The following is a 24,938-nucleotide window of genomic DNA, read 5'->3' as shown; positions in this document are numbered from 1 at the left end:
AAGATATTTATGCTTGTTTAAATAAATACAATGTTTATTTATATAGATAAATATTATTTTACGACATGAATTTTTAATGATGGACTATGAGAAAAAAACCAGTATAAGAACTGCAATACTGAGGAAGAGAAAGATCATTTTCTGTCTTTGTACAACTATATATTGAGAAGATTATTAAAATTTATTATCTTAAACCATATGTTAAAAATAATTTCAATAACTTAATTGATAGAGCTATCAGTCTCAAATCTCTGGTTTTGTTTTTCCTACAATGTAAAAGGGGCAGCACATGAAATAGAAAAGCCCTCAAATGATTTAAATATTCAGACGGTTTGTGGAAAAGGCTAATTCTACTACACCTGTGAATTTTTATTCTAGAATTCGTTGTATCAGTCTTCAGAATGAGGTGTTCCCTATTTCCACAGCAACTAGAGGCAGGTTCAGTCTTTGCTTTCAGCCTGGCTTTAAACTGCCCTTTAGTAGCTTTTCAGGCCAAAAGAAATTAACTGTAGAAATGCTTTAAAGTGCTATTTGACTCAAACTGTTTGCAACAGATCTTGAGATGGAATTTAGGGATTTTCTGCAGGAAATCCCTTATCCTTTTCAAAGTACAAGTGAGCAATAGCCAAAAATAAATTCTGGATATAATACTGTCCTCCTAGAGTGAGACAGGCTTTCTGACATATTGGGTTAAAATGAAATAAAGAGATAAAGTAGAATTTTCCTCAGCCCCTCCACATTAGTGTTTTAATAGGGTGGGAGAGAAAAAATGCCTTAATTTTCTATGTAGGAACAAGGAGCATAAGGTATTGGATCACCTTGTTAGACTACACCATCCTATCAATCCCTGCATTAGCCAGGGAATGTTAATCTTCCCATGTTTGATACACTCCTGGGAGAGATCACCTGCCTTATGTTTTACCTCATAAACATGTGCATGATTTCCCACCCATAGATCATTGTTGTTTTCATAAGAAGAGTTGTTCCTGCGATTTTGCATGCCACTGCTACATGCACATTTATTCCTTCATGGGCTCCAGTCACATAAATACTTTCTTGTGACATCTGGATTCAACAGTAGAATCAGCAGTACTATTTTGTACTATAAAGAAGGCTTTTGTATTATGAAGATATGGAGGCTGGACTCCTTTAAAGAATCACCATATGTTTCACTTACTGAATACCAGCTCTGAAATCACTGAGTCAATACTGGGCAAATAAAATACAGTGAGAGCATAAGAAACTGGGCAAATATGAATCTAAAATGTGGATTTCATAGGTGTCATCTCCTATAGAAAAAAGCATGTCAAGCATTTCCGTTCTGCCAGCAGATTGACATGAATGCTAAGTCCTCAGAAATGTTATATCGTTATGAGAGATTCTCAGAGCTTCATTATAACAATGTTTACAATTGCTGACTTGTCTTTAGAAACATACTAGTATCATGATCAAGCCATCTTGCAAAAACACTAGCGTCCTTTGCTTCATTTGTACTTACTTTGATGTGTTTTTCTTGAAATACAGTCTCAGCCCCAAATGAGACATTTCTGAATTTCCTCAGAGATGAGAGAAGAATACACATCACTCAGATTAAGTAGATCAGGGTTCCTTTCGGCTTCTTACCTGAGGGTCAGACATCACTGACTATCATTTTAGATAGGTCCCTAATTCACTGTTTTTATGCACTTTGAGAGAAAGTTGAATCTAAATAGGTCTAAAAAGCAAAACTTATTAAGAACTAAGCTTTGCTTTCTAAACCTCTGGCCTATTCTTTCACCACGTTCTATATTATCTTTACTTTCAGTGCCTGAGGAACAAGAACCATAAAGATACTACTTTAATCCATTTCTCAGATGATGCTTATAGTGACTTGTTTTGAATTTCTTTTCCTCAGCTAACAATTCTTTTATGTCTTTCAGTTTTCTAACTGGATCTGGACAGAAATGGGTTAATCAGTAAGCTTTCAGCTTAACCTGTTGTATAGTTAGGCAATATGGACTCCCCTTTTTCAGTCTTACTGTGTCAGCTGACCCTGTCTTTCCTTGGTGTAGGTCAATGATGAGAATCACTTTTTTGCCTCATCAGCTGCTGGAAATGAAGGAGTGCACGTGACGCAGATGCAGCAGATCCACACGTGAAATATGTGTTACTTTTGAGGTTTTCTCTTCAAACAAGACCTGCTCAAAGAACTTACGCATTAACTCTGGAATGCTGCGGAGAAGCACTCCAGGATGTTGGGTCTACTCTCTCTCGCAGAGTGCCTACTTAAATTGTTTAGAATTAATCTCCTTCTGGCCCCATGAATTGTCCCAACATTTGTGGTTGCACCTTCAGCAGCTAGAAAGCATTGACATGCAGGATATTCTAATGTTTAATGGCTGAATCATGCTCCCAGAGCATTAGAGTTACAGGCTAAAGTCCTCTCATGCTGAGTCCCTCATGTTTTCCAGGAAAATTCTTGTAACACCAAGGCTAGAAATTGGTCTAGCTAATTTTAGTCTCACTGTGACCAAATTTGGGGGCTTTTAGGGTGGTTTCCTCTAACCCTACACTACAACAGATGCACCCTACATCTCAGGCAGCAGGTATAGGTGTCTGTCTTCTCAAAAGCACATGCTTCATATATGAACACCTAAACTGAGGTGCCTAGGAAACTGGCAGGCCACATAGGGAGGTATTTAGAGGGCCTAAGTACCCAAGCAGTTAGGTAATACTTAAGAGGAAGAGGCATGAACCACAGGGTGCCTGAGAGTAGGATTGAGACAGTCAGAATCATTCCTGATAATGTCCAACAGTAGAATTTCCACAACTTCACATTGCAATCTATTTCTTATGTGATTCCCCATACTTAATGTTAGAAAGTTTCCTAACGCCTTATCTAAATCTTCCTTGTTACTGCTTAAGTCTATTATTTCTTGTCTTACCAAGTCTTGAAAACAAGAATAGAGAATGTATGCACGTCATTTGAAGAGAGGCATGACAAGGTATCTGTGACTAAAAGTTAAAAATCTAGACTGGGAAGCACAATGTTTCAGCTCTAGCTGAAATGGAAAAATTTTGTAGAAATGTACTATTCTGGAGCTGCAAAGTCTTACTATTTTCTATTTCAGTTGTATATATTTTCTGCAGGAGGGATTAAACTTGATGCTGGAACAATGGACTGTCCTAATGAATAGTTTTCCCAGAGGACTTCAAGCAACTGTTTTCTGAAGTTGTTCATTTCCGGAAGAAAGCACACTCCAAACTACTGTTCAGAGAAAGAATACCCACCTATATTTGGGAAACTTTGAAACAGAAGTTTGGGTTTATGGGATTCCCCAGGGATTCTCACCTGAGGTTTTCAGTTCACTCTAAAGGTGGGTGTGGCCTTCTCTATACATGTAACGTCTAAGCAGGAATGTAAAGGAACAGAGGTTCCAGTGAAACACTTACGAAGGTAAGGTAGTTTGAAGATCTCTATTGGAAAGAGAGACTTAAGTCTTTGTCTAAAGCCCTAGAGACTATTTTCTCTCTTCCCTAAATACCTTACCAACAAATTAATTTTGGTAGATGTCACAAGGTTTCCTTCAATTCCAATGTTTTCAAGTGGTGCCACAAATGTTCTTCAGAAAAATGGTCCCTTGTAACATCTTCAGGAGTTTCGAACATGCGGGAGATCTGACTTAGGTGAAGCATCAGTCTTGAAAAAGCTGACAAAGAACTCTGGATTACAATACATTGTATGACTTTTTCCTCTGTCTCTCTCTTCTTCATGCAATGGCTTCCTATTTGAACTCAGAACTTCAGAGTAACAGAGTGGTGAATGGGCTCTGTTCTAAAGCTGTCGTATCCAAAGTCAGTCTCAGTAACGATTTAATTCTGGTGAGCTTCTGGACTTGCACCTGGTTCAGGGCCACTGATTTGGAACTAGTCTCAGTGAGAAAAATATCCATTACTTAATAGTTTCATTATGTACTTTGCCCACACACCAACTGGAAACTGGTGTTTTCCTTATAGTCTAGTCAACTGTCTTGGCATGGACCACGTCCTGAGTACCAACTGGGATATACTTTCCCTGTAGCTTGCAAAATTATCTCAGCGTGGGCAGTTTCCCAGGACTGAAATGGAAGCTTTGTGGCCTGCTGTCTCAGTCTGACACTTCTGAGAGAAGAGGAGAGGAGAAGTGGTGTTTATCAAACTCTCCTGGAAAAGCCCAAACAATTACTTTTGTGGTTAACAATTTAAAGAGGAAAATTCTTAAGCCAAGAGATGTTATTTAAATTTTTTGTGAAGAATAAGAATATGAAAATGGTAGTATGACTACCAGGACTACATTGTTCTCTCCCTGCTTTCTGACTACTGAGACCCTGCTCCTGGTCCACGATCAGGGAAGAGCTGCATTACAATCCCTGCTTCCCAGGGCAGGCCCTCACTATGGTGCTACCAATCTACAGTGAGATTCCGGATTAAGAAGACAGTATTCCAGCAGCCATGTCTCTGATAGGAAAGGATGGCACATTTCTGAAATGGACAGCAGAGCTGGGGGATGACAACCACAAATTGCTTGAAGAAGCTGATGATTATTGGCATCATGATGTCTCTTCTCTCCTACTTAACGTGACAAATGGGAAGCAAATTGCTGACTGCTTCTCCCTAGTAAATGCTGAAGTACAGTCTTCCCTTACCTCTCTCTACAGGCCTTGGCCACATACCTACAGTTCAGGATCTCTTGGGCACAAAGAATTATGCATCACAGCTGGACAGAGAGATGGCTACAGTCCATTCCTCACTAACCTGTTAGTTCCATTATTTAATGATGGCGTGGTTGCATAGTTTGATGTCTGGGAAATAAGTGCTAAATTTTCAAGTGGAAAAAACATTAGTGGCTAGTAGGGATGCCTAGGGAAGAATAGAGAACACTAAGGAAGAGGCTAAAGCTCAAATTTAAAGACTGCTGGAGTCAGAGAGTTCTGGAGAGCTTTTCCTAAGAAGTGGACCTAGGTAAAGTGGGATCTATTCCACTTGCCATGGAGATTGGTAATCTCCATCCTATGAAGAGTGAAAGAAAGAATGCTGCACTATTATTCCTTCAAGAAAAATAAGGATTACAGCAGTTATCACTTCTGTTCATTTTTGGATACAATAACTAACACATAGAAAATAGTTGCTGGAATTCCTCAAATTTCATCCATTAATCTAATGCTGTAGAAACTTTATTTGTCTGACAGTGCATTATATTACTTAAGACAATAAATTTTAGCAGGTGTTAGGGAAAGAAACTTAAAGCAGAGTGCCCATACTGAAGACAATTTTGGCAACCAGCTAAAATACAGAAGTTTCTACCACAGTTACAGTTACATAATGGCAGGTAATTATCACTGTCATTATTGATATGGAGGTATGGCCCAGTGGGGGATGTTTAATCTTCAGAAAAATTGCATTTATGTTAGGACAAGGTATTTCAGTTTTTGCTGGGCTGGCACTGTATAAATAAAGATGACARCAGGGGTAATCTAATTTTTAGCTCCTCCAGGTTTCTATTTGGTCCACAAATGGATCTTTGAGAATATCTGTGTTATAGGAAAAGAGTTACTTACTGATAATTTGATTTCTTCTGCACTGTAAGCATGGCCCAGGAAAATGACTGTTTTGCCTTCTTCAGGAAGCAACCCATCAGAGCACAAAGGATATCCCATTGGTGGTGATGGAGATTTATCATCTAGTTCCTTGTCGTGACCTTTGTCAAGTTTGAGAGAAGATAAAGTGCTGCCACTTTTTGAACCAATGATATCACCTTGGCCAGATAAAGTATGACTACAGTTTCTGTGGTATCTACTGGCTGTGAACATAGCAGTTTGTTGAGGTTTCATTTGCCATTCATCTTCATTTTGGAAAGATCTAAAATAGCAATAAAAATATAAAGTCAAAGTATGAAAACCAGTTAAAACTACAAGCTATTGTAGCAAAGCCATGTTTTTTGTTCATTTATGTAATTTTGATWAGTCAGATGTTCAAACTGCTTCAAGCATCAAGTTATGGGCATAAGATTGTACATTATCAAATTGCAGCAACTTAGCAACTTACCACCTGCTAGCTAGTTAGTATAAATGTTTGGGTATACATTCTCTGTCTGCTTCGGTTGTGCTTAAATTATGCTCCTTTAAACCCTTTCATTGGAGCCTAAATTGACCAACCTTGCTGTATAATTGTGGTAGGATAAGAGCAGAAACACAGATTCACTTCAGGGATTTGAAGATACCAATATTCCTCACCTATTTGTTGCCAGTCCGTTGCCAAAGGTTATCATCCCTTTAGCTCTTCAGTGAAAGAAGATATGTAAACTCTCTTCAGCCATGTCTTGACAACTTAGCTTATGGTATATAGGGACTAGACTGAACTTAGCCACACAAATACAAGGAAATGAAATATGAAAGTATAACTGAGGTAGAAAACAAAAACTATTATTAGTGGTCTGCATAACTAGTAAATTTTGATCTAATTATATCTTAAACAAATATGTTCAAAAAGCTAGAATTTAAAAGAGATGTTTAAATAAATTAAATAAAAAACAGTAGAGGAGACTTTGATCCTGTTCCTTTGCTTGCAACAGTAATTTTACCACTGATTTAATGAGAACACAATGGAGATTAATATAAAAAATGAAGAAATATTTAAAATACAGTTTTTTTAACTGTACAAGAACATGTTTTTGTAACAATAATTGAAACCTTCAAGACTACAAAAGATTTTTAAAGTATTTTATAATGTTGTTCCATAACCTTGCATCCTGCTTACAGTGAGCAGAATGGATGTCAAAGCATATATTTGAATTCATTTGTAGCTCTGTCAAGCAAAAACTATTATGGTTAACTGCAACTTAAAGAAAGCAAGCTATTTGCTTCCCATTCAAAATCTCTTCTCCTGACAGTTAACTCAACAATTCTGAAACCATATTGATAGAGCAGAGAATTTTGAGACCAGCTTGCCCAGATGTTTGCTGAATTAGACTCATTTCCAATTGCATCTTCACTTGTATTATATACCAAAAACATGCAAAACAAGAAAATTCAGTTATTTCAGATTTTATTACATTTCTGTTAGAATACTTCTGGCTGTAGTAAAATTTCCCATTGTACTGAAGTCTGACTGAAGATAAAAGAGAGATTTTTAGTCTTGGGAGGTACCTACCATGCTTAACACAACAGCTGTTATAAACCTACTCTATATCCTATCATTGGAAAAGATCCTAAAGCACTTTACTAACATGAAATGCAGATATAAAAGCTTTTAAAGATCAACTTCTCTGCTAAAATACAGTTATTATGAATACTGAAGAGTATGCATTGCTGCTCAGTTCCAGGGAAACCAGTTAAAAAAAAAACAAATTGCCAAGCACAGAGAAAAGCACAGTGCTTTCTGCAGAAAGATCACATCATCATTTTCTAACATTAGTTTAAATATTTGGTGGTGGGAGAGGGTAGCTGTGCAGTCTTAATGGATACTGCTTATACAAGAACTCATTGGCCCTAAAACTTGAGACTGAGTGAATACTCCATAAATGGGTGGTACAGAATACCTCAGAGGAGTGATGAAGAATATATTTGTCTTTGATTATAAAAGAAGTAGTGATTAAAATAGTCTGAATGCTACAGGAAAGGAAATTATAAGCATGATGCTATACTATTGTTATTAATATTATTATTCATTCTAAGATAAAAGTCTCTGAGAATATTTACTAAACCTTTCAGTTTTTAAAATCATCTATTATGTTTACCTTCTCTTGGGCAGAATTTTCTCCTTTCCTTCTTGCTCTTCACTAAATAAATATACTCTGCTCTTTTGGGCACAGAAGAAAATCTTATTTTTTCCTTTCTGTTTTAAAGTCCATTCTATCTATTGTTTGGATGAAGGGCACCGTGAAAAAACTGCCACAACTGAAGATAAATGGCATGAATAATAAAATCACAGATTTTTTTCATCTTGTGTTCTGACCTTTTTGGAAGTAATTTCCTCTGTAAACCCACAGCAAAATGCTATGTGATCTGTGTGTGTTTTTCTTTTTTTATTCCAAAACTGGTTCTCTATATATTTAATAACAGTTATTACTGTTGTGTTGTAGCTTACTTCACTAAGACCAGCATTTTCAAACTTGGGTGCCTACAGTTATCATTGCTTTTAGATGGTAAAAGTAGAACATACACACACACGCACACACACACACACACACGCGCGCGCGCACACACACACGCACACACCAACACCACCACAAAAAAAGTGGCCTGATTTTTTAAAGGCTCTCCACTTCCTACTCTAATCCATTGGATTGCTGCTGCTGCTTGCTATCTTGAAAGAACATGCCACGTAGAGTAAGGTGCTTCGATAGGGGTTTTTCTCTGCCTTCACTTTAGGCAGATTTCACAGCTGGGGTTTAAATTTCCCCCAGTTCAGTGCAAACTAATATCTAAAAACTGAGTTCTGGTTTGAATACAAATGTGAAGGTAGGCAAATGTCTGCAAACTTTTTTAAAAATCTGACCATTTGTTAACACTGGCAATGCAAATTCTCTGCAAATGTAGCTGCCTAGCTTATGATTTCACTGTGTTTACCTTCATAGAGTATTTAACATATGCACATACTTCACACAGATAATATCACTGTTGACATGAAGACACTATGGGACAAGAAGTGAAAGAGCTATATATAGCCTTGCAAAAGGAATTTACATAGACAGAATACATTTTTCCCAACTCTTGTATGTAGAATCAGCCCGATCCCTCTGAAATCTATGACTTGAGGGGCGCAAAACAAGTTACATAGCTTGTGTTGGTTAACGTGCTGTTCTTGAGAAAGAAAACAAAAGAACTTTAATGACCAGTGTGCTCAGACTTAGCATTTTTGCTGTTGCCCTGTAAGTGTATCTGCTAACTTGATTTAAAAAAAAAAATGGTTAAAAAGCATTTTCCTGAAGAGATTGTTTTTGCTGCTTATAGTGGATCTCTTGCAATAATGGATACAATGGTCAGTGTGACTGAAGGTGTGCAACCTCCAAAGGGTAGGGAAAACCTCCTTAAAACAGATACGCCACTGTCAACGCAGATCCCTTTAAGAGCTCCCCACCTACCTTAGCTGTCCATTCCCAGCCCTTACCCCTCGCTTTTGCCACGTGATCAAAGTGCACTTTGCCTTGACCACTTACCTAATTCGTGTATATGTTTATGGTAACTAAGTAGCCTTTAATTTGGAAACTCACATGCATGTTTTCATTTCCGAAAAAAAAAGGCTCAACACACCTGTTTCATCATGGAAAACCCTTTTCAGTCCAGCCAAAATTCAAAACTACTCTCTGTGGCTATGCTCTAAATAAGGGATGAACTCTTTTGGGGGTGGGGAAACTTATTAATATGGCAATTAAAAATAAATCAATTATCATATATGAAAATGGTAATTAGTTAAACTGGTTACAGTTAGGATGTGGGCACCATCTTTTTTAGCAAAAAGATGCCACTCCTCCATATGCTACTCTGTAACATTTAGAAATTCACTGTATACTGGAAGAAAGAAATGCCTCTTAATCGTCTGTATAACTTCCTGCAATCTCCTAAACTTTCTCTAGAGATCTCCCGTCTAACTAAAACGACTGTGCCCGTGCCTAGGATTCTGGTACTGATTGTGATGACAAGCCTGAAAAATATTACAGAATATAGTTAGTCAAAGACATTTTTCCATTGTACAAACACTTCTAGGTTTCTGAATACAAATGGGACAAACAAAAAGCCTGGCATCTGGAAACTGCCATTTAAAACACAACCTCGCATCCCCCCCCCACATGAATACTGTGTTTTCTATTTTTTTACTTGGTGAAAAAAAGTCTTTTTTGCCCTTTCTCCAGTGCCATAATTACCATGGAAACAGAACTGCAAATTAAAACATAAATAACATGGTTTATGCTCACAATAAAATAAAACATACCCCAGAGTTAAACTCAACCAATATCAATTGCCTGGTTTATCCRCATACATTCGATGTTTGAAAATTTAGTTTTCTGAGAAAATCTTGAGGTAGTTCCCTGTCTGGAAATGGGGAGCTAACAGCATATAGAGGCCTCGGTCTTAAAAAGACTGGCAGGCCCATGTGTACATAAACTGCATGGAGAATTTGCACATTTTTTGAAATCTGTATATATGCTTATGATAACTAAACAGCCTTTATTTTGGGGGCTCTAATGCATGTTTAGATCCTGAAAAGCAGGCTCAGCACACCTGCTCCATCAGTCGATGGGCCATCGCACACCCTGGCTTCATGGCTGATTATGACTAATATTTAGTCACTCAGAAAAAAATCCTCAGCTTCTTCAACAGTCCTGTTGTTCCTATTTTCAACAGCTACAAATTCTTGTCTCCCTCAAACCTAAGGCTGTAGTCCAACAAAACAGACACAGAAAGAGGTGCTGATGCGGAATTGTCTCTGCTTGCTGGCAGTGCCCTGGCTAACTTAACTGATCCCAAGTCACAACGCTCTCAGTTCAGTCATGGCTATTGGCCTCTAGCTCTGTATTTTCAAATTCTGTTGAAATATGGTACAAGTAAGTAGCTGAAACAATATTTCAAAAATGCTAAAACTCACTTTTCTTTGAAGTAGTTAATATTACTAATTAGCATCATAATTTAAATTGTGTTCAGTAGTGTAGTTGAGACTTCTGCTCTGAGGAACGTTAGCTCTCTCAGGTTTAACTCTCACAGTTTTGGTTTAATGTTGGTCTTCGATGCTTACAAGACCAAAATTCTGCAAATTACCTGCATACCTGTATTGTCTATTACACTTAAATTCTCATGAATAATTTCATAGGTCCTTTTGTACAGTAATTCCTTAGAAAACTGGGAAAATCTTACTTTTTCTTACTTAAGAATAGTGAAAGCATAAGCAAAAATTGCGCTGACCAATTTTTGGTAAAATTATGAGCCTTACAGGTGCAGAATAGTGTGTATATGGGTTTTGGTAAATCTTTGTTTCAGCAAAGCTTTCAACATCATTTAAAGCTTAGTACGAAAACAGCCAAACCTGCCACTTCTATATATACATTTTTATACATATACACATACACACACACACACACACATATACACACACAACTACTACCTCAAATGCTATATATTGAATTTAAAAGGTAATTTTAGGCAAGAGTGCATCAACAGTGGATGCCTTTGTATTATGCAGAAAGAGAATCACTTTACATTTTTGTCAAATGCTAAATGTACAGGTTCGAAATCTTAACCTGTACAATTTTTGGCTCCAAATTATTTAAACCTTGCTGACAGAATTGTTTTACATTAGTGGTATTTATTGTGTAATGTCAAAATATTTAGCTTTCTATTAATTTTTACTCTCATGTTCTGTGTAAAATACATTTAGTGGAGAGTTTAATTTTCTTTTTATTACTGCAACTCCATGATTATAATGTGTTTGAAGGTAATTCAGTGATTTACTGAATACAAGGCATTAAGAAGGAAAGGCATAGCTACAATATGCATTCTATAAGCCTGAGTATTCTTAAGTCTCATTATTTTTCCATAAAAAGGAGTTTAATGTGATAATGATTTATTCAGGACATTTGAAATTATGTTTCTTTAAAAAATCAGGTCAGCCAAGAACACCAAAACTAGAGAAGGCATTAAAATACATTTAAAGAAACTCCCAACAAATGAAACTAGCAGGACACAAAGCTTTTCAGCAGGAGTTGTAGTTCAAACTGCTTATTAAGATAACCTCCTGCAGAGCAGTTTACCTCTCATATTGGTTTGTATATCCTTCATTGTCTTGTTTTTATTTGGCAGTAGCAATATATTCTGTCCTGTTTTGCAAAATCTGGAGCAAAGAATAGCTTAAGCAGCGTATAATTTTTTTAAATGCTTAATATTAAAAGTATTAAAATAACGATCAAACATTTCTGGGGCTTTACTTATTGCCAAATTCAGTTAGCCAACAATAAGTAAAAAATCTTACAAATATACTAAGTAGGTAATCTTTATTATGGAATTCAGACAAAAAAAGCAAGTGGAAAGCTATACTCTTTGTAGACTTATTTATTGAGAAATAATTATAAGATTTTGGTATTAAAGAAATCTTTTCACATGGAACTAGTCTAATTCCATAGCTGGCATAAGTATGTTTGAATTCGTCTCCTTAATCTAGCTATTTCTGATTCAACCCACCATCACTGTTTCCACACAGAGGAGCCAGTTTGTAGCTAAATCTGGTAGCCATCCAAACTGAGATGTATAAAGGTCCATGGGCATCTAAATTGCTTCTTTTGCATGTGCTCTGCAGGTCCTTCACACACATACTATTTTATCCATTTGGAATCTATTCAAGCTCATTTTTGATGCAGCTCATCATGCCACATCTAAATCTATCCAGCTGGAATATGTCAATTCTAAACAAAATATATAGATCTAAACCAAGGATTTTGTACGGAGAGATGAGGCTCAGTAACAACTATAAATGACTTCCCTCCACACCAAAACTCCCTTTGTTAGAAGACAGTGGAGAGATGGGAGAGTTAGTAAATGATCCATTTGACTGCAAGGAGATATGTAGATTACAGTGGAATCCAAACTACTGGATTCTTAGAATCTGTCTACTTAATGTTGGCCTTAATGACCTTCTCAAATCTGAAGCCAACTCCTCTTTTCATCTATGCTGCATTTTTGCTATCATATCCCCCAGTACTTGAACTACATACTGTCTTATGTCCTATCTGTGCTTTTTGGGGACCTGAAATATGTGGAGATTTTCCTTTGCTGCATTTGTTGCTCTGGTTAGCTGTCTTGAAATCTGTTGCTTGGCCACACTCAGGAATTTTTATTTGCTCATTGAACAGTGATCCTCTTGTCCTCGTAGATGGCTTAACAGCCTCTCTTTGCATCCACTAGGCCATTTCCCTAATTTTTCAGCTCATGCCCAACAGCTCTCTCTCTCTGCCTCCGACTTGCTTCATTTGTACTATTTTGTGAGAATAATATGTCTGTTGCTTATTGGTAGACTGTGGCAAGTAGAAAACACATTGACATTTCTTTTTGTACAGGCTCTGGATGGTGATCTAGAATGGTGGAAGAGACTGGCTATTAAATGACATGACATTGGTCTAGCATTCTCACAGACAGTGAACCCTGGTTCAGTTTTCACCGTGATCTGATAGATGCTACTCCTTGCTATATCTGTTCAGTGACTGTTGTTCTGTAAGTTTTGTAGTGCAGTGACTGGCAGTGGCAGAGAGAGCAGCTACACATCCAACACATTTGCGAGGAAAGGAGTTGTGATAATAGGCGAGACATCACATCATGCCTAGAAGCAAAGGCTAGAAGCAGAGGAAAGGTAATGAGAGCTGTAAAAGGCATGGCATGAGAAGGAGAGGCATTCTTCAGGACAAAGATCTATTTGATATGACACCTGTTGCCTGGCCATCTGATCTCAGGGAGCTCCATTACACCTAAAGGAGAGCAGCTAATTTGAGTAGYTGGAAAAATGCATTTTGGCCACCTAACTTAGGGGAGACGTGTGGGCCAATGTAGCTAAGGAACTTACCCAGGACTCCACCCCTCATCTCAGCTCTATAAGCCCTACAATTTGAAAAGAAGAGTCAGTTTGCTAGAAGCTCCCCTCATCTTCTAAAAGTAATGAAAACATCCTTTCAGAGTAGGAAGCTAGAAAGCTCATGTAAATGTGCAGCGTAGCTTTATTTATTTTATAGCTATTGAAGTCTGAAAGAACTGAGTTTATCTAGCCTTTCCATTGTAATGACATTCATATACAATGCCAGAAGCAGATCTCTGCTCACCTTAGCTTATTAAAAATTAACTTGTGTTGTATCTGGATGACACTCTCATCTTTAAATTTCAGGGAGGAGGCAAAGAAAGGAGGTAAGAGGATAAGGATAGGAAGGAACTACAGAATAATTAACAGTCAATGAATTCTTTTCTCTTTTCCAATACCCAGCAATTAGCCAAGATTCCCTTCAGGGAATATATTATTCTGAAATTATTCTTCATATAACACAGATGACTCCAAGCTTCCTATGGAGACATGGCTCAATTTGCTGATTGACATATTTGCCATAAACGCAATCATATCACCAGAAACTGTATAGGAAGAATTGCACACTGAGATAACAGTATAATACCTACAAGTACATACATAAAATGTGAACATCTCTCCTGGTGTAGTAAAAAGATTCCATAACAGCACAGAAGAAGGAAAGAGTTACTGTATAGTAAACAGATTTCTTTGAAGTGTGTTGCCTCTGTAATATTCTGCTCTAGGTGGAAATCCATCCTGTGTATCACGATTGGAAATACTTTTGCTAACAGTATCCACTTGATCTGCATATGAACCCTTGCTACTGTCATATCAAAGTCATAGAGGATGTAGTTAGTCTACGGATTTTTAACTTAGTTTGTAGGTCTAGGACTGCCCATTGCTCCTGGAAGCACTGTAATTACAAGTACCAGAGTCATTATGCTTCCCTCTCTAAACAGAATATTACCAAGCCTATTTTGAACCTAAATTTTACTATATGCCTCAGATACAGACATAACTGGATCTAAGACATCTAGTCTGATTTGGGGTTAGGGGGACCAACCCAATTCTTCAGACATCTGATAAGTGTGAAGAAAATTCTATTATGCATGAATCTTTCTGGTAAACCTTTAATAATAGGACGTGGATAATCTACACATCATAATTCATCTTTAGATGTGGATTCCACTGGGGCATGAACATGTCTTTGTTCTGACATTCCACGAGCCAAATTTTTACATTTGCCCAAGCCAAATGGAATTCTAACCCAAGATGGGAATGCTATGGCATTTCACATGACAAATAATATCACTGAGCTCTTTGAGCTCTAGTTGCAATTCCGCCTATTCCATAGCTGTGCAAAATAAAATGCACTGTTCCTCTGCCCCATATGTTTATAGTGGCTACATTTTATTTAAGTAGTCACGCATGTACATTGTTGTTGGTAAATCATTTGTGATAAAAAGCCTGAAATAGCCTGTATCTGAAAATACTCAGTATCTGAAAATACTCAGAGCATGGTTTTCTCACTTATTTAATTTTTGGGAAGGAGCTGAATAGTGTAGAACTACTGGAAGGGAATGTGGACCCTTTAGTTTCTTTACTTATTGAGGACACAGTTCAGTTACGGTTTTATTAATGTTATTATGCTTTTTGTACATGAGGTCATGGAGCAAAAAATGGATAGTTGTTTATTTCTATTCATCCACTTATCTAAATAATACTTTATCATTTCCCCTCATAGCTCAACATTACGATGTGAAAAGCTAGTACCAGACATATAAAACATGTTCCTGGCCAGCCTCTCACTTTGACTGCAGGATGATTTAAGATTGATAAACTACAGATTTTTATTGTGGAAAACCATTTCTCTTAGTGTGTCATCCAGGAAGATCCAAGTGCAAATAAAACACTGTAGTTGTGTGCATTCTTCAATAAAGTTCATATAAGTAGTTTGGAAAGCTAGATAAAGTCTGATGTCTAGGTTAGTCAGAGTTCTGAATGAACAGAAACAGAAAAAAAATCTTAAGAGTTTGGCCTCATTAGGCGCTTCCAAAAAAACTTACAGAAAGTTTCACATATGTGTACAGTCTAAAATATTACCTCTCTTCCTTTTCTTGCATCTTTAAATGGGTTTGGTAGCTGTGCTCTGTTTCTTCATATGCATCCATGGCATCCAGTATTGATGTTTCTGTGTTATTTCGTAGTTTAATGAGACTATTTTGTAATCTTACATTCTCGTGTTCCAGTTTGTGAATGGGAGCTGTGTAACTTCCATGCTTTCTGTTAGATAAATCTATACTCTGTGAAAGGAGATAAAACTATCATTAAATGGGCATTGTTTCCACAATAAATGGATACTAATATTTTCAATAAGCAAACACAAAGCAATGTTCTATGCTAAAGACATAGCTACCATATATAATCATGCAGCACTTATAGCAAACTGATAGAATTGCCTCCAGAAAAAAAAAAACAAAAAACAGATAAATGGGAAAGAAGGGATAACAGCCTGTGTAACACATTAAAACAAATTAAATTTTCTCAGCCAACAGTGCATTCAGAATATTATTGTTGTAAATTAATCACTTGCTTTGTAAAACTTATGACATAAAAGCAAGCACAACAGCTAAAGCTGTAGATGTTTTAACATATTGCTCCCTCCAGTAATGATGCCACCAAAAATAACAAAAAAAAAAAAATCAGAAATTCGTTACTGTACTAGATATAAGGTATATCTACAGGCACAATTTAATATCTATGCAGAGATATTCAAGCTAGGTCTGAATGAGCTACCTTCAGGTTTAGAAGTAGTAAAGTCACATGAGCTCAATGCTCGCTGTGTTACAACACCCTGCTTCTCGGTGGGGTTAGCCCACCTGGTACCCAGCTCAGAATACTGAAATGCAAGCAACACATGTACGTGCAACCCAGGGCGAAGAGGCCCAGCCACTGTAATATTAAGATGCAAATTAGCTCTGGAAGTTGATTAGCCAGGCTATCCCATTCCTTTTTTGCACTATCACTCCTTCCATGAAGTCCATGCTGCACAACTGAGTTAGCTAAGTTAGAACTGCCTCTCTACAAAATACTTCATTTCACAGTGTAAATACATTCATAATAACAGTATACTCTCATCCATAGGAAAATATCTCAAAAGATTTGTCAAGTTATGCACAATAGGCTAAAAAAAACCTTTACATTTTATTAAGGTGCGCTTTCATATATTTCTGGATCTACATTATTCTTTTGGAACCCAGTAATTTATGAAGATTAAGGATTTGGTTTTGGTGTATCACTAGCACATAGTAGTGTGGGTGGTTATACCTTCACCCAAAGAGGGCTCCTGTACGTGAAAGCTTGTCCCTTTCTTGTACTAACTGGTCTGATATTATCTCTTTCTATAAACCTTGACTTGCTTAGCTGGTTTTAGGGTAACTTGATGAGGAAAGGTGGCATGGAAATGACAGAAAGTATAAGAAAATGAAATATTTTGCAAAGAATGGAGGGATGGGGCTCAGCTATATCTGCCACAGGGACCGGAGAGGCACAACAGAGCAAGGAGAGAGCTGAGTCACCCCCACCTCTAATAGCTCTAGGACCAGAAGTAGTAGAGTTATAATGGCATGAACCCCACAATGGAGCTAACACAGTGTGGCACTGATGCAGCTACACTGCTTTGAAACCCAAACAAGTAATTCTGCGTGACAACGCATTACACCATATTGACTTTGGCTGGCACTAGTTTGAGGGTTTTGTGCCATGCTCTACTGTACAAACATATCTGTAAGAATCTCTACAGTTCCTGCAATTTTAACATCCAGATACCTTATAATCTTTAACGTTTAGATCCTCAGAACACTCTAGTAAGGAAGGAAAACATTATTAAGTCCACAAACGTATTGCATTGGTATATGTAGTGACCTTGGTATATCTAGTAACTGGATGTTACTGTTAAAATTAAAAATCACATGATGGCTACAAGAATTCTTGTCATACAACACTACTTAATCATCTCAGTGAAGAATATTATTGTGGAGAAGAACTAGACACACACACACATCTATGTTTTCACAGTAATACATCATATGTATATGTATGTATGCATGTATGTATAGATAAAAGATCACCGGGGGACCTATCTGCCATTTTAAGGACATGGAATAATGTGACCTTTTTTTTGTCAGTTTACAATAAGACAATAACCAGGCTATGAATCCCCCACAGATGTATTTACAAGCAACATTTCAGTCTTTTTCTAGTGACAGATACAATAACTATAGATGGTCTGTGAGCAGGGGAGGTTTTTAAGCTGTTTTGTGGAAGGCAGTGTTTATAATATTTATACCTGTATAAGCTATTATTCTGCATGATGATATTGCATATGTTTTAAGAATTAATCTGAACTATCCCCTCTTTGAAGAGAAATAAATACTAAGTCTGAAAATAAGCTGGGCAAAATGTTATTGTCATTTTTTACACTATTTTTTAAATGTCATAACAACAAAAGGGTAAAGAAATGAAAAAGGGACATCTTTGTGCATCTGTGAGAATGATGACAGTTAAAAAACAAATATTTGTGAAATAAGTGAAACCATTTACAAGGTATAGGTTCCCAGAATCTCTTTAGTGTCTAGGCAAACTTATTGAAAAGTCTAGCTTATTACAATTAAGGTCAAAATCATGCCTAACTGCACCTGTCTGCAGGCTGTGGGTGAATACCRCTTGTTTTTGATTATGCTGCACAATTTTTTGATGGTACACCCAGCATGATTATAGCAATCGGTGTGTTTGGAGATTCCCCTTGCCCCCGCCCTCTTTTTTTTTCTTTACAACCCAGAAACTTCTAAATCTGCCATGATCTCAATCTCTGTTTTCAAGAAATGTAAATAATTGTTCCGTATATTGTATAGATTAAAAAAAAATTACCACGTATCTTTTACGCTCCCGGTTTTCCATCAACTCTTTTAGATGTGTGTTTTCACATTTGATAGCTTTGTATCTGAAATCCAACAACTGGGAAAAGGTTAAATTATTAGTTACAACTGGAAAAAGATTACATTCTTAGTTGAATACAAGAATATTATCATTAACTTGAAAAATGAGTATATATATGTGTAATTTTAATATTACACTTAAAACATACATAATGAATTATCAAACTAACTACAAATATTACAGCACTGCTGATGAAAACTACAGCAAGAAAGGTAATGTCTTTTTTAGCAGATAATGCATGCCATTATCAGTAACATGGAGCAAAATGACCTAGGCTGGTTTTGCCTGCTTGCATACCTGTTGTTTTGTTAACAATTTGTCTTTTATCTCTAACTCCATTTTTAACTGTCTTTGCAGAAGACTAGCTTTCTCCATGATAGTTGCTATAGTGATCTCCTTCTGATGAAGCTCTTCTGTCAGGTCAGAGATTTCTGTCCTCATTCTTTCCTGCTCAGAGCGATGGGACTGCTCCTCTTGATAAAGATGGTCTCTTATCTGTAGCAAATATGTTTCAAAAAGAGAAAATGTTGTGCAGTAAATATGATTGCATCACTTATCATCAACTAGTGACTTTTTCTGCTATCTGCTTCCAGGACACCAACCTTCTAACTAAATCAGAGATTTTATAATAAAATGTCTTGATGAGTCAGTGCACATAGCTTTATTTATTTTTACAACATCTTTTTGCAGCCCTCAGTTGCTTTTTCATTTGCCTATTTAGTATTAAAAATGAACAAAATATCAGGTATTTGAATTAACTATTAAAAATAATGTAAACTTTAAGAATTGGAATTTATGACAAAGAATACCCATATAAATGTACGTAACTATGATTTATTTACTCCTAAATTAATTTACGCTGCATTAACAATATTTTTAACTAAATTAATTTAGAGACTCTTTAATGAGAAACTATGTAAGAAATAAAGAGAAGACTTTATATGGTAAATCACTTTGTGAGAATTTTGGCTGTCATTATATGTAAAATTTAAGGTCAAGTTTTCTGCACTATATCCTATCCAAATAATTCTCCAAAGAATCAGCACAACAATTATTGTTTTCATAATCTTTCTACTAATAACAAACAATTTAGTACAATAGATTTTCATATTACATAAAAAGCATAACTACAAAACCCAGCAAAGCTACTTTCAAACCCATTTTAATAATTTCTCACGGTACTGCATGCAATCAGTAACAGATGCTATTTCATTTTTATTTATGCAAACTACACAAAAATACTAGAACTGTAAACAAATAGATGTAGATGTAAAAATCTAAGAGCTAGATCGTGACGGTCATGCCAAAACTGCAGCAGCATCCAAGTCAGCTGCATCCAGTTACAGATGTTCCTACTTACATCACTACTCAGCAAAACACAACATGCCTGTAAGGAGAGCTCTTGGCATCCTCTAATCCAGAAGTATTTTGACCTGCCAACCCATAAACCATTCCATAGTGCCATGCCACCACCGCTTACAGAGAGCACTTCTGCAAGCAGTGTGATGTGATGCATAGCTCAAACAAGAGAGTGCTGCCCTGGATTGGGCAGCAGGTGACCGATTAAGCTTAGCCTTGTCTGCATATTTGCCATAGTGATTTGTATGAGTTGATCTGTTAGCATATCTTACATCTGAGACCACCTATAACCTACTACTTACCTCCTATAGCCTATTTATTATCCACAGCTGTGGAGGGCTGATTACTTGTAAGGTATTCCTTGAATCATAGTGATGCTTAGGTGTGGTCTCTTCCATTATTTCAATGATGGACCTAGTGTTAGCCCACAGAAACAGAATATTGATTGTGCAGCTATACAGTTACCTCCRGGAATACAATATGTAGGTAAACTCTTACTCTCCTTCTAAAACTACAATATAGCCTCCTCCTCTCTTCTGCATAAGCACATACCCAAGGTCAATATTTTGCTCTCTACTTTTAAAATTCCGTATTGGAGTTAAGGTCTGAAAATACTTAAGAATATGAAATACCTTGTTCAGCTCTTCTTGCTGGCTTTCTTGACTTTGTGCCAATACCAATAACTCAGTGTTTTTATTTTCTAGTTGCTCAGTAAGTTGTACACAAGATGACTGATGCCTTTAAATAAGAAACAAACAAAACCATGAAACATGCAGAAAGTGAAATAACCTTCACCTTACAGTATCTTCTCCTCATTGTAAAACTGGGGAAGACCTGCTCTCTGATTAAAAAAAAAGTAAAAGATTTGGCTAAGCCAAGTTGGATCTTGGGAGATTTCTAGAGATTAAGGATAATTCAAGTGTGTTCAGAATGAATCCTGAAATCTCTTGTAAATTAATATTTCATATAATCTCAAATAGCAATGGTAGAATATTCATCTATTAGATAAACCATAAAAAGATGAACATTTTACTCAAAAGAGGTTAGGGAGAATCTTAATCTCTCTACTTCCAAAACGTTTTAATACCAAGAAAAGGAAAGACACTCTAAGCTTATAAATAGAAATAAATGAAATAATAAAATTATTTGTAAATATTTAGGCACCATRAAAGCCTTTTAACAGAGTTAGCACCTATTGCCTGCAATCTTGTCATGTATAATTGCTAATGAAAATGTTAATTCAAAAATTGTTTGGAATCTGACATTTGAATTTGGGGTATTTTTTTTAAACAGATGTAATTTAAATCAAACAGAAGAAAAAAGTTATTGGCTCAGAATTACTTGGTAATTTAAATACTGTCTTTAAGAAACGTACTTTATTTGAATTTCCTGCATATCTTTATGCTGTCTGATCTTCAATAATTCTGTATGCAACTGTTGGCATTCCAGTTGTATCCCTTTCCAGAGAGCATCCCGTGACTGCAGCTCATTTCTCATCTCTGAAAAGCCTGCCTCCATGTTCTAAATAAATAAATAAATACATAAATAGGTAAATAAAATGAGACAGTAGTTGCTCAAAATGCCATATTTTATCACATTTTCATACCAACACCTAATTTTTCATACCTGTATAACACGTATGAAAGAAAAAGTTTTACTTAAAAAGTTGCTTCTATTCTGAGTCTCCTTTCTGAAGAAGGTATGACTTTCATAATGTTTTCACATGTTAGTTTCTTCCTCCAGAAATGTCATTAAAAAATTAGATACCAAACATTCTTTAGCTTTTGCAATGTTCCAAAGCATCAGTCTGTTAAACTTTCATAGGGAAGCCTCCTCTAGAAGTTCTTTATCATAATAAATGCCTCCAAAATACATAGTCTGCTTGTTTCTATAGGCTCTACACCCTATTAATGTGCTTCACGTGCAAGATTTAATGCCATAAGTAACGTGCATTTTGAATTTTCTTAACAGCATTTCCACTTCTATAAACTTGAAAACTGGAAGGGGCAGGATCAGATGCAGGTCTTCAGTAAACATTGCCTGGCACCTTGGAGCAGAAACATACAGACTGATGTATTTAGATAAGGTATGTGCTCAGTCATCTCCAAAACTAGTCCTATCTGCATGGACGTAATTGCTTATTTAAATGGACATCACCAAATTTTCAAACAATCACAAAATTTTTTTCTTTCCCCTCTATTTCACCTCTTATTTCTGACTGAGAATGTGATGGGCAACTTAAAGATCCATGTTATATTTGAAAGCATAAAACCTGGATTCCTACAGTGATGAAGAAAAATATCCTAAATACATGCTAAAGATATAACTTGAAAATATAACTCACAAATAACAAAAGTAGCAACAACAGTCAGATCCTTGCAATAATAATAACCAGAAAAAAGTTTATTTCCTCTTATCCAAGATCCAAAAACATGTTCCAGATAAAAGAAAAAGATTTTCCAAGGATGCTGATTCTTTGCCTTTAAAATATTACACTAAAAATGCTAGCATTTTTCAAAACTTCTTCATTTTATTTCAATATAATTCCCAAGTTTAAAAGCAAAAATAAAGCTTTTAAACTTTCAAAAGACACCTCTCAACAAATGAAATCCAGAAAGGACTCTGCAAGCAAGGAACTTCAAAGGTTTATTTCCCCTGGAGGTCCTTAGAGCCTCATATCAGAATGACCTTGCTTCCAAGAGGCCTGTGGTTTCCCTTTGGCTGAAAGGGCTGCTGAAGAGAGATATGAAGCACTTTGGGGTTTTTGGTAGGGACTGCACATATAGATTCATTCATCATATCCTTTGTTAAATTAGGCTGAAAGAGCTTTTTAAACTCTGAAATACATATCTGGACATATTCAAGTGCAATAAAGCTTAATGAATTCTTAAAAGTGTCTGCAAGAACTTGCCTATGATCATCTTAATGTCATCTACATTTAAGAAATGCCCATGATTATTTTATAATATATGAATTTAGGGGTGATATGCCTCTGATTTGATTACGGAGTGGATAAGGGAAATGATGCACAATTGTGTGGTGGAAGCCATATCACCTGCGGCAGATTACAGGCATCGTACTTATTTACATAAATTGTATTTTCTTCTGTAATTTATAACAATAATAGGAACAACAGCAGCCACAGCAATAACAGCAATAATAATTAAAACATAACTTCAGGTCAAAAGTTTCACAACATGTCCCTTTAGAAAAATCATTTAGAAATGTGCTACGTATTATTTTAGGAAATTTCCATTACACTTAGTTTAAATACCAAAATGAAAATTAATTTTGAACCAGAAAACTTTAGGTTTTGTTTAGAAAACATCAAATGAAACATTATTCTTTTCAGAAACTCTTCTATTTCAAGTTGAAAAATGTACTGAATCTTGTCTTTTCTTCTATGAAGTTTTGCTTCAACTAGCCCATCAGGCTTGATACCGAAAGGAAGTCTCAAAAATTTCCTGATCAGCTCCTGTGCCAACTCTGCTCAAAGTTGTTTAACTTTTTAGAGTGTACGACCGAATTTCTGTGTAAATTAGCACCCAGTAGCTGACTTACGCAGACCTTCCAAGGATTCAGCATCTTGTGTGATATTGTCAGGCCGCCCCTCATGTACGCCTGCAGTTATGTTTGTCAGACAGTTCATAAGGTTAGAGAAACAGTCTGCAGCCTCCGTACCTTCTAAAATTCGTATTTGCTGTGCAGCCAACCAACTGGCCCTCTATATATTACACTTTATTATTGCTTCCTTGCTAATTAATGGTACAAGAAGAACAGCCAGAAGCGGATAGGAAGTGGTCACAGGCATAGAAGCCATTTGGGGCATAATACTGCCCTTTAGGCTCACTGCCTTAGCAATCAGCTCGCTCCCCACCAAGACTCCCATCTACTGCTCCCTCCTTCTCCCACATCAGGTCTAACTACCCTGTCCTCCACCCAGCACTCCTTCACTCAAAGCCGCCGGCTCCTGCCGGCCCACGACACATCCTGCACTTCCTTCTCTCTCATAGGGACTTTCCTACAAACATGTTTTCTCTTAGCTACGCTGTTTTCACCATATATTGACTTTACCTTCTGCAGCTGTCTGCAAATGCAGCTTTTCTAGTGAATGCAGCAGTTATCCCACAGCAACACCACAGATATTCTGTAACTTTCTGTCCTTTAGCTAACAGCATTATGCACAACAACCTCCTCTTCTACTGAAAACTTCTTCAGTGCTTCCAAGAACTCCTATATTCTATTCACACAACTCCAAAAAAATCTTCTTGCTTGAACTTCTTCTTGAAGATGGCTGCAGCACAATGCCACCTATTTTCCACATTTCCTACAGCATCTGCCCTCCTGCCTCCCGTACAAGTATCATGTTTTGTTCTGCTCCATATTCTAATCCCACTGCTTTTTATGGCAGCCTTTAATAGACCCCAAACCAGAATTTTCTAGTTGCATACTCAAAATGTAGAAATGCATACTGCTAATTTGCATGTAGCTGAATGACTCAGTAACCTAATGTGCAAATAAAATGTATAAACATCACATGCACAAAACTTTGCTGTCTCACTACAGCTGAAATTAAACTCCACCCCATTTATGTTAATTACTATAAAGTATATCGCAAATAAAGTGATAAGTCTACAAGGCAGTATATTTAGTAAAACAAATCATCTTTCTTGAGAAAGAGTTAAAGTCACTATCGGCTACTGAATACATCACTGAATGTTAAAGTGCTTAAATAAATAAGCAAACTTAACTTGTGAGTTACAAGAAAAAAYAGCAGTAAGAATTTTATTCCTCATYTGTCTTGGACATAGCTAACAAAAAAGGGTGTAAAGATCCTCTATTATCTCAATCTTGTCAGAATTCATATATCACAAAAAAGAAGATGCCCAAATGGCTTATCTTCATACATCAGTGCTAAGTTAAAAAAAATGGTAAACTATGGGTAAGATAAAAACCTGATGGGTTGTCACATGGCTGGCAACTTAAAAATACATTGCACTGCAAAATCTACTTACAATAATAAAGGTATA

The 24,938-nt window shown here is 36.4% G+C and overlaps 1 protein-coding gene across 1 annotated transcript in view; it reads right to left on the bottom strand.

Moving 5' to 3' along the window:
* The window catches only part of DEUP1 (deuterosome assembly protein 1), a 39,517-nt gene that overhangs the window by 905 nt on the left and 13,674 nt on the right, over positions 1-24,938 (bottom strand). Inside the window, exons 8-13 of the mRNA XM_026071895.1 lie at positions 21,284-21,429; positions 20,541-20,646; positions 18,847-19,044; positions 18,481-18,567; positions 15,655-15,854; positions 5,577-5,877 (exon numbers count right to left, since the gene is read on the bottom strand). Coding sequence (XP_025927680.1) covers positions 5,577-5,877; positions 15,655-15,854; positions 18,481-18,567; positions 18,847-19,044; positions 20,541-20,646; positions 21,284-21,429 — 1,038 coding nt within the window. The remainder of the gene's footprint in view (positions 1-5,576; positions 5,878-15,654; positions 15,855-18,480; positions 18,568-18,846; positions 19,045-20,540; positions 20,647-21,283; positions 21,430-24,938) is intronic.

This window comes from Apteryx rowi, unplaced genomic scaffold, assembly GCF_003343035.1.
Source record: "Apteryx rowi isolate R43461 unplaced genomic scaffold, aptRow1 scaffold_332, whole genome shotgun sequence".
In the NCBI taxonomy this organism is placed as follows: Eukaryota; Metazoa; Chordata; class Aves; order Apterygiformes; family Apterygidae; genus Apteryx; species Apteryx rowi.
The sequence above is the reverse complement of the archived record's forward strand: the minus strand, read 5'-3'. Positions and strand labels throughout refer to the sequence as shown.